General features: G+C 53.8%; 1 protein-coding gene across 1 annotated transcript in view; it reads left to right on the forward strand.

Moving 5' to 3' along the window:
- Window positions 1-15,377, forward strand: part of tp53bp1 (tumor protein p53 binding protein, 1) — a 66,089-nt gene extending 50,712 nt beyond the window's left edge. The window contains exons 14-20 of the mRNA XM_038784054.1: window positions 2,424-2,627; window positions 6,053-6,229; window positions 7,369-7,581; window positions 9,560-9,654; window positions 11,200-11,399; window positions 13,274-13,419; window positions 15,001-15,377. Coding sequence (XP_038639982.1) covers window positions 2,424-2,627; window positions 6,053-6,229; window positions 7,369-7,581; window positions 9,560-9,654; window positions 11,200-11,399; window positions 13,274-13,419; window positions 15,001-15,188 — 1,223 coding nt within the window. The 3' untranslated portion in view covers window positions 15,189-15,377. The remainder of the gene's footprint in view (window positions 1-2,423; window positions 2,628-6,052; window positions 6,230-7,368; window positions 7,582-9,559; window positions 9,655-11,199; window positions 11,400-13,273; window positions 13,420-15,000) is intronic.
- Window positions 15,378-15,551: the final 174 nt, after the last annotated feature.

Raw genomic sequence — 15,551 nt, forward strand, 5'->3', positions numbered from 1 at the left:
CTGGTACACAGGGCCAGGAGGCCATTCAGCCTGTTGAACCTGGTACACCAGGACAGGAGGGCATTCAGCCCCTCGACCTGGTACAGAGGGACAGGGGGCCATTCAGCTCCACGACCTGGTGCACAGGGACAGGAGGCCATTCAGTCCGTTGAACCTGGTACACAGGACCAGGAGGCGGTCATTCAGCCCCTCGAACTTGGGACACAGGCATAGAAGGAGGCCATTCAGCCCATCTAGCCTGTTCTGCGTTTCAGATTGTGGCTGATCTCTACCGTAACTCCATTTACCCACTTTGCTTCCTTAGCCAAATAAAAACCTCATCAGTCAAATTGACCATGAATCCGTTGGGTTGAGGTTATAGCACTGGAGTATCAGCCTGGGTTGAGCGCCGTGCGTTCCTTTTCCCACCAGCAGCTTGGCCCTTCAGCCCGTCCTCTGGATCCTCTCCCACCATGTCTGGTCATGGCTGTTTTCATCTCTCTTCTGAAGCCTGTTCCATTCCTATCTGTCTGTACCCCGCTCTTTATTAAACACAGGGGGAAGGTGTAAAGTGTTGGCCACTCTGGTTTGTCGGCACATGAACTCGTCTCGGCCTTTCAGCCCCTGGACCCTGCTCAATGTCTACCTCAATTCCACTTCCTTGCCCGTGATGGATCCTTCGTCTGTATCCATTATCTTATGAAATGGTTGGCCAAATCATCAATAAATTATCTAACAATCGCTCCCTTACTTGGCCATCCCCCTCGATTCTCTTTCGTGTCCAAAATCTTTATTTTAGGGGATGTGGGCGTCGCTGGCTCGACCCGCATTTATTGCCCATCCCTAGTTGTCCTTCAGAATGTCTTTGTGTTGTATGTAAGCTGTTCCAGTACAGCTGCAACACTTGGCATCTACCTGCCAAGGTGGGAAAGTGCCCAGGTGTGTCCTGTACACAAAAGGCAACACAAATAACCTGCTCACAGACACTCAGTTTGGGTTCCGCCAGGGTCACTCCGCTCCTTACCCGATTACAGCCTTGGTTCAAACATGGACAAATGAGCTGAATGCCAGAGGTGAGGTGAGAGTGACTGCCCTTGACATCAAGGCAGCATTTGACCGAGTGTGGCATCAAGGAGCCCGAGCTAAACTGGAGTCAATGGGAATCAGGGGGAAAACTCTCCGCTGGTTGGAGTCATACCCGGCACAAAGGGAGATGGTTGTGGTGGTTGGAGGTCAATCATCTCAGCTCCAGGATATCACTGCAGGAGTTCCTCAGGGTCGTGTCCTCGGCCCCAACCACCTTCAGCTGCTTCATCAATGACCTCCCTTCCATCATAAGGTCAGAAGTGTCGCGCACAACATCCAGCACCGTTCACGGCTCAGATACTGAAGCAGTCCATGTCCAAACCTGGACAACAATTTAAAAAAGCAATCCTGGCTTTCTCTCGTTTGTTTCAAAGGGGAAACCTCTAACTGTGTCTCACAATATGCCATGCTCACTGAGGAACACTTGGAGCTTTCGAGACCCCGATCTGAATTTTTTAACGTTACATGGGATCGCTGGCTGGGCCAGTATTTATTGCCCTTCCCTAAGAAAGACCTGCTTGTTAGGCGAATTGGACATTCTGAATTCTCCCTCCGTGCACCTGTTCAGACACCGGAATGTGGCGACGAGGAGATTTTCACAGTGACTTCATTGCAGTGTTAATGTAAGCCTACTTGTGACACTAATAAAGATTATTATTGCCTAAACAGAGTGGCTTACCCGTCACGTTTCAGAGGGCATTTAAGAGTCAACCACATTGCTGTGGGTCTGGAGTCACGAGTAGGCCAGACCGGGTAAGGATGGCAGATTTCCTTCCCTGAAGGACCTGATGGGTTTTTTTTAATGACAATTGACAACAGTTTCATGATCATCTTTCACTCTAAATTCCAGATTTTTATTGAATTCATATTTCGCCAACTGCCCTGGTGGGATTTGAACCTGGGTCCCCAGAGCATCACCCTGGGTCTCTGGATTATAAATACAGCGACAATACCACCGCCTCCCACTAATATTAGATATTTAGGGCAGCAGGGTGGCGCAGTGGGTTAGCGCTGCTGCCTCACGGCGCTGAGGTCCCAGGTTCGAATCCCAGCCCTGGGTCACTGTCCGTGTGGAGTTTGCACATTCTCCCCGTGTCTGCGTGGGTTTCGCCCCCACAACCCAAAAGATGTGCTGGCTAGGGGGATGGGCCACGCTAATTTGCCCCTTAATTGGGAAAAATGAATTGGGTACTCTAAATTTATTTTAAAAATAAAATAAATAATATTCGATATCTATCGGATAAGTGTTTCAGGTGAGGTGGGTAAATGGCGTTGTAGAGAGCATCAGCCAGAGTTTGTTACTCTTGTAGTCTGACCCTATTGGGGTTACCGGTGAAGACAGTGACTGTTGTGTGTGCCGTTATCTGCAGGTATTGTGAAGGCTCACCGGAAGGAGGCCGAGGAGTTTTATTACTGCATTGAGAAGGACGGACTGCAGAAATGGTACAAGCGAATGGCCGTCATCCTATCGCTGGAGCAGGGGAACCGGCTTCGTGAGCAGTTTGGCCTCGACCCCTGTGAGGCCACCACCCCCCTCACCATGGCCGCGGACATCAGCTTGGGTAAGTGGGGAAAGTGCCCAGTGATACCTCAGGGGGGGGCTCCTTTTGCTGGGGACCTGTCTGTAATGTTCTTGTCGGATGGCCTGATTTATTACAAGAACACTTGTAGCTAAAGCTATAAATGATTAACCGTGGGTAAACTATATATAGGAAACAAAAGATGAATAACAGTATGATCGTGCACAAGCAACCTCTTTCCAGCTTCCTCCAGCCAGTCTGAGGGTCATCTGACTCTTTAACATTCACTTATATACTAGTGAGACTCCTAGTGGTCAGTCGGTGCGTTACAACACAACCATGATATCACTACACTGTCCTTGCCTCAATTGGTCGTCCATTGTTGGCCGCGGCCCAGCAGTGAATGCAGCCAGGCTATTGAACCGTGGAGGGCATCACTGGCCTGATCTGCTCCTCCCCTGTCGTGGCACTGCTGGCTGCACGGGCTGCACGGGCTGAAGTCTCGTATGTCTGTAACCGTTCTGATCAATCTCCTCCCCGCCCTCCCTTGAGGTTTGGACCTCGTCCCTGTCGTGCGGAGCACCCAGAACTGAACCCAGCCCTCCGGCCGAGCCCTCAGCTGTGGCTTCTAAATGTTTGGCATAACTTTGCTTTGTTTATCGTACTCTGTCTCAATTTGTGGCAGATTCAATCGGGGCATTTCACTGGGCATTGGGTGATTACTTCTGTTCAAGTAATCATGTGGAGGGTTCCGGGGAAATGGCACTAAGCCATGATTAAATTAGTGCAGTTTTATTGGGGTGTTTTAGAGTTGTGGCCTCGTGACTGAGCTGCTCAAACATATTTAGTTTGGAACCCTCTGAGTCAGAGAGGTGGGGATATTAATCCCTCTCCCTATGCCAAGGTGGTTCCCTGTTCCTAGTTGCCCTTTGACAACACGGTAGCACAAGTGGTTAGGGGGTCTCTGTCTGTGTGGAGTCTGCACGTTCTCCCCGTGTCTGTGTGGGTTTCCTCCGGGTGCTCCGGTTTCCTCCCACAGCCCAAAGATGTGCCGATTAGGTGGATTGGCCATGATAAATTGCCCCTTGGTGACCAAAAAAGGTTAGGAGGGGTTATTGGGTTACGGGGATAGGGTGGAAGTGAGGGCTTTAAGTGGGTTGGTGCAGACCCGATGGGCCGAATGGCCTCCTTCCGCACTGTATGTTGTATGTTGACATGCTGTTCTGCCATTAACACATTCTGATCTCTTTATGTGCCACTATCAGCACCCTTCTCAGCCTTGGAATGAAATGAAAATCGCTTATTGTCACGAGTAGGCTTCAATGAAGTTACTGTGAAAAGCCCCTAGTCGCCACATTCCGGCGCCTGTCCGGGGAGGCTGGTACGGGAATCGAACCCGCGCTGCTGGCCTGCCTGGTAAAAGCAGACCCTTTATCACCACCGTTTGCATTCCCTTTGTGTTTCTGTCCAGTCCACCTATGGCTGGCTCCCTATCCCCCTCACTGCAACACCTCCCCCCCCCCCCCCCCCCCCCCCCACACACACACACACACACACACACAACAGTACAAATCTGAGCCCATTTCCAGTTCTCTCCCGCTTTGGCAAAGAGTCACCCAGGCTCGAAACGTCAGCTCCCTTCCCTCTCCACAGATGCTGAGATTGCCCGGTATTTCCTGCTTGTTGTTTCAGATTCCAGCATCCGCAGTGATTAGCTTTTATTCACTTAAGTCACGGTGCTGGTTTGGAGAGACGCTGCAGACACGATGGAGCCAAATGTGGCCCCCCGCCCCATGACGATTCTGTGATTCTATTTATAAATGCGTTTATTTAATTTGTGCCACTTTGTACTAGATGTAGTGTTTAATTATTTGTCATTGGGCAGCACGGTAGCATTGTGGTTAGCACAATTGCTTCACAGCTCCAAGGTCCCAGGTTCGATTCCGGCTTGGGTCACTGTCTGTGCGGAGTCTGCACATCCTCCCCGTGTCTGCGTGGGTTTCCTCCGGGTGCTCCGGTTTCCTCCCACAGTCCAAAGATGTGCAGGTTAGGTGGATTGGCCATGCTAAATTGCCCCTTAGTGTCCAAAATTGCCCTTAGTGTTGGGTGGGGTTACTGGGTTATGGGGTGATGGGGATAGGGTGGGGGTGTGTGCTTTGGGGAGGGTGCTCTTTCCAAGAGCCAGTGTAGACTCGAGGGGCCGAATGGCTTCCTTCTGCACTGTATGTTCTATGTTCCTATTGATAACACTCTGATGGAGCACTTTGGGACATTTGTACTCTGTGCCGGTATTAATGTTGGGAACCAGCTGGCCAGGGGCAGCGGGGAATTCCGATGGGTGGGTGTTGCTCTGAGATGTGGGCGGGTGTTGCTCTGAGATGTGGGTGGGAGTTGCTCTGAGATGTGGGCGGGTGTTGCTCTGAGATGTGGGCGGGTGTTGCTCTGAGATGTGGGCGGGTGTTGCTCTGAGATGTGGGCGGGTGTTGCTCTGAGATGTGGGCGGGTGTTGCTCTGAGATGTGGGCGGGTGTTGCTCTGAGATGTGGGCGGGTGTTGCTCTGAGATGTGGGCGGGAGTTGCTCTGAGATGTGGGCGGGAGTTGCTCTGAGATGTGGGCGGGAGTTGCTCTGAGATGTGGGCGGGTGTTGCTCTGAGATGTGGGCGGGTGTTGCTCTGAGATGTGGGCGGGTGTTGCTCTGAGATGTGGGCGGGTGTTGCTCTGAGATGTGGGCGGGTGTTGCTCTGAGATGTGGGCGGGTGTTGCTCTGAGATGTGGGTGGGTGTTGCGCTGAGATGTGGGTGGGTGTTGCTCTGAGATCTGGGCGGGTGTTGCTCTGAGATGTGGGCGGGAGTTGCTCTGAGATGTGGGCGGGTGTTGCTCTGAGATGTGGGCGGGTGTTGCTCTGAGATGTGGGCGGGTGTTGCTCTGAGATGTGGGTGGGTGTTGCGCTGAGATGTGGGTGGGTGTTGCGCTGAGATGTGGGCGGGTGTTGCTCTGAGATGTGGGCGGGAGTTGCTCTGAGATGTGGGCGGGTGTTGCTCTGAGATGTGGGCGGGTGTTGCTCTGAGATGTGGGCGGGTGTTGCTCTGAGATGTGGGCGGGAGTTGCTCTGAGATGTGGGTGGGAGTTGCTCTGAGATGTGGGTGGGAGTTGCTCTGAGATGTGGGTGGGAGTTGCTCTGAGATGTGGGTGGGAGTTGCTCTGAGATGTGGGTGGGAGTTGCTCTGAGATGTGGGTGGGAGTTGCTCTGAGATGTGTGCGGGTGTTGCTCTGAGATGTGGGCGGGAGTTGCTCTGAGATGTGGGCGGGAGTTGCTCTGAGATGTGGGCGGGAGTTGCTCTGAGATGTGGGCGGGTGTTGCTCTGAGATGTGGGCGGGAGTTGCTCTGAGATGTGGGCGGGTGTTGCTCTGAGATGTGGGTGGGAGCGTCACCACTGATGATACAAAGTGAATCTTCTTGTCCGCAGATAACCTGGTGGAGGGAAAACGCAAGCGCCGCAGCAACCTCGGTTCCACCACTCCGACTCGGAAACAGGGGGAGAGTCCGAGGGGCCTGGCCCTCTCGGGGAAGCGGAAGCTGATGAGCTCGGACGAGGAACGCTCTCCCGCCAAACGTGGCCGCAAACCGGGAAGCACAAAATCCGGTGAGCTGGCAGTCGGATTGGGTGTCCGCTATTAGCCCTATAGAATTGTACATCGCGGGCTGAGGCCTTCTGGCCCATCAAGCCTGTGGAGTCTCTCTGAAAGAGCTTTATTCTTTGAGAAGCGGCCTTCACTGGCAAGGCCGGCAATTGTTGCCCATCCCTAGCTTTCCAGTCCAGATTTAATTAGTTGAATTTGGATTCCACTGGTTGCGGTGGTGGGATTTGAACCCATGACCCCCACAGCATTATCCTGGGCCTCTGGATTACTGATCCAGTGACATTACCCCAGCCTTTCCGCACATTCCTGTGAATGTTTCCCTTTTCAAGTATTCGCCTAACTCCCTTGGCACTTAGTAATGTTAAAGACTGCTTTGGGTCAAGCATGTGAGATAGATAAATGTTAAGCAAAGGGATTAGGGGATATGGGCCAACGGCAGGTACGTGGAGTTAGGCTGCAGACCAGACATGACCTCATTGAATGGCGGAGCAGACTCGAAGGGCTGAATGGCCTGCGCCTGCCCCTCTGTCCCTCAGCCAGATGTGCGAGGTTATAACCAGCGGGGAAGACTGAACGGGCCGTGGCTGTTTACTACGAGTGGGGAGCTGCTTCAAGATGATGTGTTTTGATGGGGGTAGACAGACAGAGGGAGTCAGCGATGCGCTGACAATGTCACGGGGCCGGTAACCCAGACTAATCCCGGTTAACTCTCTGGGGGAGGATTTGGGCTCCGATCCAGATGGTAGAACTTAAATACAATTCATAAAATTGGGAATGTCATCCATGATCGGTTGTTCATTAATGTCCTTTAGGGAAGGAAATCTGCCGTCCTTACACGGTCTGGCCTACACGTGACTCCAGGCCCACAGTAATGCGGTTCACTCCTAACGCTGAGCATTCACTCGGCTGAAGGGGGTGGTTGCCAGGGACCATTTGAAAATATATAGAGATGTTCTCACTTACGCTGGAGACTAAAGAGAAGATATTCACTAATAAATTCAGGGGAAACTTCTCTACCCAGAGAGCAATGAGAATGTGGAGCACACTCCCACAGGGAGTGGACCAGCATGGGCTTGTTGGGCTGAATGGCCTTTTCTGTAAACTCTGTGTAGTTTTGTGAGCTGTGGTTCCTCGTCCACAGGGATCTTGAAGCCGAGCGGGTTCAGCAGCCCCTGCGAGGGGGACGTCTCCAGCCAGCCCGCTTCCATGCAGGAGGCCCAGCACGGGCCCATCCCGAGAAATCCCACCCTCTTTGTGGGCTACGCCTTCATCCTCACTGCGGCCACGGAGTCGGACCGCCGGACCAACAAGCAGGCGCAACGGGACGGAGCCGTCAGCAGCGAGGAGGACGAGGGTGAGACCGCCTTCCGCTCCGACTGCCCGTGGCGCCCCTCCGCGGCTGGTTAGTCGTGGCCAGGCTTGCGGCGGGTTGGGATGTGCAGTGAATGAGGGGGATTCGGTGGGGGGGGGGGGGGGGGGGGGGGGGGGGGGGGGGGGGGGGCACCAATGCTGGGGGGGTAGAGTGGGGAACAGAGAGAGCCAAAAAGTCAGGAAGGGATGGGAGTGCAGAGGGAAACCAACTCTCCAGCCAAGAGCATGGGGGTGGGGGGCATGAGGGGGAGTTTTCCAATATGCCCCCCCCCCCCCCCCCCGCCGGCCCGGTGTTAGTGAGTAAAGACTTTACACCGTGTATTTTCAAACTGCACCATCTGGACCCCATGGTAGTTCCCAGTTCAGCACAAGTTGGTTGCTGGAGGAACTTCTTCTCCGAGTTGGATTCTGAGCTTCGGATGCTGCGACACATCAGGGGGAGGCGGTGGGCGGGGGCGGGGGCGGGGAGGGGATGGGGTGGGGAGGGGGGGGGGGGGGGGTTGGTTGCACCCCCTTAGATTAACTACCTTGAATTGGACCAGGGGTCGGAGGGTGTGGCTGGGACTGAGGCAGGTGGAGGGATCCAGGAGGTGGGGGTTCACACAGGAGCCTCGGCCCTTGTCCAACAGGTTTGAGATCGTTGCTCCCTGTGCGGACGAGAGCGGGGACGGCAGGGAGGATGAGCAAACTGATCACAGCGCCGCGGTACAGGGAGCCATTCCAGTGGAGAGGAAAGAAAAGAAATGTAGTTGTAATTGGGGACGGTCTAGTCAGGGGCATTGACACTGTTCTCTGTGACCAGGATCGAGAGTGGGTGGCAAATGGCTAATGTAACACCCCTGTTTAAGAAGGGAGGGAGGCAGACAACAAGATATTATCGGCTGGTTAGCCTGACTTTGGTTGTTGCTAAGATTTTAGAGTCTATTATTAAGGATGAGATTGCAAAGTACTTGGAAGTGTATGGTAAAATAGGGCTGAGTCGGAACGGGTTCGTCAAGGGGAAGTCATCTATTCGACAAATCTATTAGAATTCTTTGAGGAGTTAACGAAGAAGTAAATGCAATGTTAGCATTCATGTCGAGTGGGCTAGAATACAAGAGCAGGGATGGACTTCTGAGGCTGCACAAGGCTCTGGTCAGACCCCATTTGGAGTATTGAGAGCAGTTTTGGGCCCCGTATCTAAGGAAGGATGTGCTGGGCCTTGGAAAGGGTCCAGAGGAGGTTCACAAGAATGATCCCTGGAATGAAGAGCTTGTCAGATGAGGAGCGGTTGAGGACGCTGGATCTGTGCTCATTGGAGTTGAGAAGGAAGAGGGAGGGGATCTTATTGAAACTTACAGAATACTGCAAGACCTGGATAGAGTGGACGTGGAGAGGATGTTTCCACTCGTAGGAGAGACTAGAACCAGAGGGCAGAGCCTCAGACTAAAGAGACGATCCTTTAAAACTGAGACGAGGAGGAATTTCTTCAGCCAGAGGGTGGGTGAATCTGTGGAACTCTTTGCCGCAGAAGGCTGTAGAGGCCAATTCACTGTCTTTAAGGCAGAGATAGATAGGTTCTTGATTAACAAGGGGATCAGGGGTTATGGGGAGAAGGTAGTAGAATGGGGTTGAGAAACATATCAGCCATGATTGAATATCAGAACAGACTCGATGGGCCGAATGGCATAATTCTGCTCCTATCTCTTATGGTCTTATTATCTGATCCAGACGCCGGGTTCCAATCTGAATTAGTAACTGGCCCAAGCTTTAGTTTGTAAACTCACTCCCGAGTGTGGGACTGAGGCGCGCGCACAGCCTGGGGAGATCCCAAGTCCATTCTCAGCTGAGTCTCCGGAGGGGGAAGAGAATGGAAACATCAGCCCAATTACTGATCCCCTCCCTCCCTCCCTCCCTGCAGTATTTAGATAGGAAGGGTAGGGGTGGAGTTGGGGTTTTACTGTGTCCTTGTTTCCCTGTAGAGTATGTGGAGACTGCAGCCTACAATAAGCAGTACACCGAGAAACAGCTCCGAGCCGGTGGGGGTTACGTTCTTCAGGATTTCAATGAAGCTCAGGTGAGCGAATACCATCAGCTCCTTTCATACAGCGAGCCCTGATCCCGGGCAGTGGAGAGGTACCTGAGAACGATACAGGAGTGGAACACTGTGCAAAAAGCTGAGACCGATATTCACCAGATTGGACCGAGAGGAAGGCTTGCATTTATATACCACCTTCCTCCCCAACTGCATCAGTGGTCACTGTTGTAACGACCGTCACAAGTTTGTTCCCATCCACAGCAACACAACAGAGGCAATCTGTTTGATATTAATAGAGGGTCAGTACTCTCTCAGTACTGACCCTCTGACAGTGCGGCACTCCCTCAGTACTGATCCTCTGACAGTGCAGCACTCCCTCAGTACTGACCCTCTGACAGTGCGGCGCTCTCTCAGTACTGACCCTCTGACAGTGCGGCACTCCCTCAGTACTGACCCTCTGACAGTGCAGCACTCCCTCAGTACTGACCCTCTGACAGTGCGGCGCTCTCTCAGTACTGACCCTCTGACAGTGCGGCGCTCTCTCAGTACTGACCCTCTGACAGTGCAGCACTCCCTCAGTACTGACCCTCTGACAGTGCGGCATTCCCTCAGTACTGACCCTCTGACTGTGCGGCACTCCCTCAGTACTGACCCTCTGACAGTGCAGCTCTCCTTCAGTACTGACCCTCTGACAGTGCAGCACTCCCTCAGTACTGACCCTCTGACAGTGCGGCACTCCCTCAGTACTGACTCTCTGACAGTGTGGCACTCCCACAGTACTGACCCTCTGACAGTGCAGCACTCCCTCAGTACTGACCCTCTGACAGTGTGGCACTCCCACAGTACTGACCCTCTGACAGTGCAGCACTCCATCAGTACTGACCCTCTGACAGTGCAGCACTCCCTCAGTACTGACCCCCTGACAGTGTGGCACTCCCTCAGTACTGACCCTCTGACAGTGCAGCCCTCCCTCAGTACTGACCCTCTGACAGTGCAGCATTCCCTCAGTACTGACCCTCTGACAGTGCGGCACTCCCTCAGTACTGACCCCCTGACAGTGCAGCACTCCCTCGGTACGGAACAGAGTGGTTCCAACAGCCCCTGCTCTGGAATTGGGTGTCGATTGTGATGTCGGAAATCTCTCCCATCCCCTGTGCAGATGCTCGATGATGCTGAATGAAACACTCCAAACTATCTCCGTTCTCCCCCCCCCCCTCCCCCCCAAAGCAATGATATCAGCCAGAGTTGGCACCGGAGGATTCCGCTCCCTCCGCTATCCCCCACACCAAGAACAGGCCTCCTCTGTGATCTCGAGAGAGAGAGAGAGGGAGCCCCTAATAGTGTCCTCTTCCTCTAGAGCAACATTTGCACGCTCCCACCTTCTATTTTCGACGGAGCCTGTCCAGGCAGTGGTCACTGGGGAGGGTGTTTCAACGCGGTCCCGGCCGTTAGTAAACTAAGGGGGGGGGGGGGGGGGGTGGACCCCTTCACCAACCGCTCCACTTTGAGCTTTTCACAAACAGACATGGCGACTCCTTTTGCTGCTCCCAGTGACACTCGCGATGTGACCCTGTTGTGTTCCAGTGCAAGGCCGCGTACCAGTGCGTACTGATCGCCGACCAGCACTGTCGGACGAAGAAATACTTCCTGTGCATCGCCAGTGGAGTTCCGTGTGTGTCTAACCTGTGGGTACGCGACAGCTGTCTAGCAAACCAGCTGCAACCATACAAGAATTATATGCTACCTGCAGGCTACAGTGTGGAGACAGACCGCATTCTGGAGTGGTGAGTATACAAGCTTTCCTTTCTGCATCATACAATCCCCACAGTGCAGAAAGACGCCATTCGGCCCATCGAGTCTGCACCCACCCTCTGAAAGAGTAGCCTCCCAGGCTCATGCCCCCACCCTATCCCCGCAACACTGTAATCCCGCCTAACCGTTTGGACACTAAAGGCAATTTAACACAACCAATCCAGCTGACCCGCACACCACAGGACTTGTTTTCTGTTTTTGTTCCACACAGCTTGCTAAGTAATTTAGATCCGCATCCCCATGTACACTCTCCCCCTCACTGACTCTACCCACCCCCTCCCACATCCCCTTGTACACTCTCCCCTATCACTGACTCTACCCACCCCCTCCCACATCCCCATGTACACTCTCCCCTATCACTGACTCTACCCACCCCCTCCCACAGCCCCATGTACACTCTCCCCTATCACTGACTCTACCCACCCCCTCCCACACCCCCATGTACACTCTCCCCCTCACTGACTCTACCCACCCCCTCCCACATCCCCATGTACACTCTCCCCTATCACTGACTCTAACCACCCCCTCCCACAGCCCCATGTACACTCTCCTCTATCACTGACTCTACCCACCCCCTCCCACTCCCCATGTACACTCTCCCCTATCACTGACTACCCACCCATTCACTCCCCTCCCACACCCCCATGTACACCCTCCCCTATCACTGACTCTACCCACCCCCTCCCACACCCCCATGTACACTCTCCCCTATCACTGACTCTACCCACCCCCTCCCACTCCCCATGTACACTCTCCCCTATCACTGACTCTACCCACCCCCTCCCACACCCCCATGTACACTCTCCCCCTCACTGACTCTACCCTCCCCCTCCCACTCCCCATGTACACTCTCCCCTATCACTCACTCTACCCACCCCCTCCCACAGCCCCATGTACACTCTCCCCTATCACTCACTCTACCCACCCATTCACTCCCCTCCCACACCCCCATGTACACTCTCCCCTATCACTGACTACCCACCCCCTCCCACAGCCCCATGTACACCCTCCCCTATCACTGACTCTACCCACCCCCTCCCACATCCCCATGTACACTCTCCCCATCCCAGCTGAACCCTTGTTGACACCCCTAAGTCAATGAAAACATGAATGTAAACTTATTAGTCTATCGCTGTTTCTCCTACCTGATATAATCACATTCCTTTCTTTCCCTTTTGGTGCACTTCACCCTCCCTCCTTCCTTCCCTCCCTCCTTCCTTCCCTCCCGCCTTCCTTCCTTCTCTCCCTCCCTCCTTCCCTCCCTCCTTCCTTCCCTCCCTCCTTCCTTCCTTCCCTCCCTCCCTCCTTCCCTCCCTCCCCCCTCCCTCCCTCCTTCCTTCCTTCCTTCCTTCCCTCACACCCTCACTCTCTCTCTCTCCCTCCCTCCGTCTTTCTCCCTCTTCCACCTCTCTCCCCCTCTCTACCCCTCTCTCCCCTACCCCTCTCCCACCCCCTCTCCCACCTCCTTTCCCACCCCCTCCCCCTCCCCTCTTTTCCCCCTCTCCCTTTCCATCCCCCTCCCCTTTCCATCTCCCTCCCTTTCCCTCCCCCCTCTCCCTCCCCTTCTCCCTCCCCCCTCTCCCTCCCCCTCTCCCTCCCCCTCTCCCTCCACCTCTCCCTCCCCCTCTCCCTCCCCCTCTCCCTCCCCCTCTCCCTCCCCCTCTCCCTCCCCCTCTCCCTCCCCCCTCTCCCTCTCCCTCTCCCCCCCTCCCTCTCCCCCCTCTCCCTCTCCCCCCCCTCTCCCTCTCCCCCCCACCCTCTCCCGCCCCCCTCCCTTTTTCTCTCTCTCCCTCTCTCTCCCTCCCTTTCCCTCTCTCCCCCCCCCCCCCCCCCCCCCCCCCCGCAGGCATCCACGGACCACCCCGTTCAAGAACATGAAGTTGCTGCTTGTTTCTGACCAGCAGGAGGGTTTCCTCAGCCTGTGGTCGGAGATTCTTATGATGGGTGGAGCGATGTCGGTGAGACAGCATAACTCCACCGTACACAACAAGGGTGAGCAGCTTCAGGCTGGCCGGGAGCTTGGTCAGGAGTGACATCGGTGATATTTAGACCTCCTCCGCGTACACAACAGAAATAGTGCGGCCAGTTCCCCCATAAATGCAGGTTGTTAAAAATGGGGATCGGAACACTTGGATTTTTTGGCACACTGTCTCATCAAACTCTCCCAGGACAGGTACAGCATGGGGTTAGATACAGAGTAAAGCTCCCTCTACACTGTCTCGTCAAACTCTCCCAGGACAGGTACAGCATGGGGTTAGATACAGAGTAAAGCTCCCTCTACACTGTCCCCATCAAACACTCCCAGGACAGGTACAGCACGGGGTTAGATACAGCGTAAAGCTCCCTCTACACTGTCCCCATGAAACACTCCCAGGACAGGTACAGCACGGGGTTAGATACAGAGTAAAGCTCCCTCTACACTGTCCCCATCAAACACTCCCAGGACAGGTACAGCACGGGGTTAGATACAGAGTAAAGCTCCCTCTACACTGTCCCCATCAAACACTCCCAGGACAGGTACAGCACGGGGTTAGATACAGAGTAAAGCTCTCCCTGTCCCAGTGTGCTGTAACCTGGTAAATCTGCATCCTTGGACGTTGAATGAGACTGCCAGTCGGTGCTGACATTGTGCAAGATGTAGATGTTTAGGAGATGGTGGCGTTGTGTTAATGTTAATGAATAATCAGAGGCTCGGATTCATGTTGTGGGGACCCTGGTTCAAATCTCACTGTGGCAGTTGGTAGAATTTAAATTCAGTTAATAAAATACAGTTCGTAAATGTGGAACATAAGGCTTGCCCCCAATGGCGATCATGAAACCATTGTTGATTGTTGTAAAAACCCATCTGGTTCACGAATGTCCTTTAGGGAAGGGAATCTGCCGTCCTTACCCGGTCTGGCTTACATGTGTCTCCAGTCCCCACAGCAATGTAGCTGAGCCTTAAATGCCCTTTGAAGTGGCCGAGCGAGACAATCGGTTTGGGGGGTAATTCGGGATGGGCAACAGAGGCTGTATTTGCTGCCACTGATCCTACAGGTCGATCAAATAATCGGACCCCTGTAATAATGAGGGAGGTAAAGCCACATTTTGACAAGGGCAGAGTCAATAATTTTGTTTCCCATTGTGGTCAGATTTTCACAGAAAGGTGAACCCCAGCTAAAAATGTTGAATGCAATATGACCCCTGTAGGGACATAACGATACGGGTATACGGACTAGGAGCAGAATGAGGCCACTCTGCCCCTCTAGCCTGTTCCGCCATTCAATAAGATGATCGCTGATCTTTTCCCACTCCCTCCCGACTCACTGGCTGCCCCTCTCCTGGCCCACGCACTCCCTCGCTGCCCTGGGGGGTGGTGAGTGAAGCCGTGTGTGTGGTTGGCAAAGGTTCAGCGGAGGTACAGTGGCGCCGGTAGCACTGTGCGTGCGCGGGGAGGGGGTGGGGGGGGGGCGGGCGACAAGTGGCGCCGACTTCTCGCCCTGGTACAGTGGGGCAACATAATGCAGTTTCCCCAACGATGGTCACATCCCGAATTACCTCCGGGTTAACCGTGATTTCTTCCTGTGCTTTCAGATGTCCCGTTGGGGATCTTTGACATCGTGGTGACTGACCCCTCCTGCCCAGCCTCGCTGTTGAAGTGCGCCGAGTCGCTGTCCCTCCCCGTCGTCTCTCAGGAGTGGATCATCCAGAGTCTGGTCACGGGGCAGAGAGTCAGTCACAACAACCACCCCAAGTACAAACACACCTACAAACCCAGTTAAAACAAAACGTCCCAATTGTGCCCCTTTCCTCCCCGCCCACCCCAACCCTCCTCCCTCAACCGCCAATCAATTGTGCCGTTGTTTTACATTTTAGAAGCTTTTAACTGTCTGTGTTTGTAACTGCATGTATGAAAATGTACATAGTTTTATTGGTTTAATTTTTATTAAAAAATAATGGAATAAACTGTGTTTCATGGCCTTTTGTCAGTTTGAAATTAGTTTGATTTCGAAAGCGTGTGTGTTTTATTTACGGCAGCATTCCGGGTAAGAGCCAGCCCCACCCCAGGGCCTGGATTTGATTTGTTATTTCATTCAAAACCCAGAAAGAAGTAGAAGCCAGAATTCGGCCATTCGGCCCATCGA

Source organism: Scyliorhinus canicula, chromosome 24 (genome assembly GCF_902713615.1).
Source record: "Scyliorhinus canicula chromosome 24, sScyCan1.1, whole genome shotgun sequence".
Lineage (NCBI taxonomy): Eukaryota > Metazoa > Chordata > Chondrichthyes > Carcharhiniformes > Scyliorhinidae > Scyliorhinus > Scyliorhinus canicula.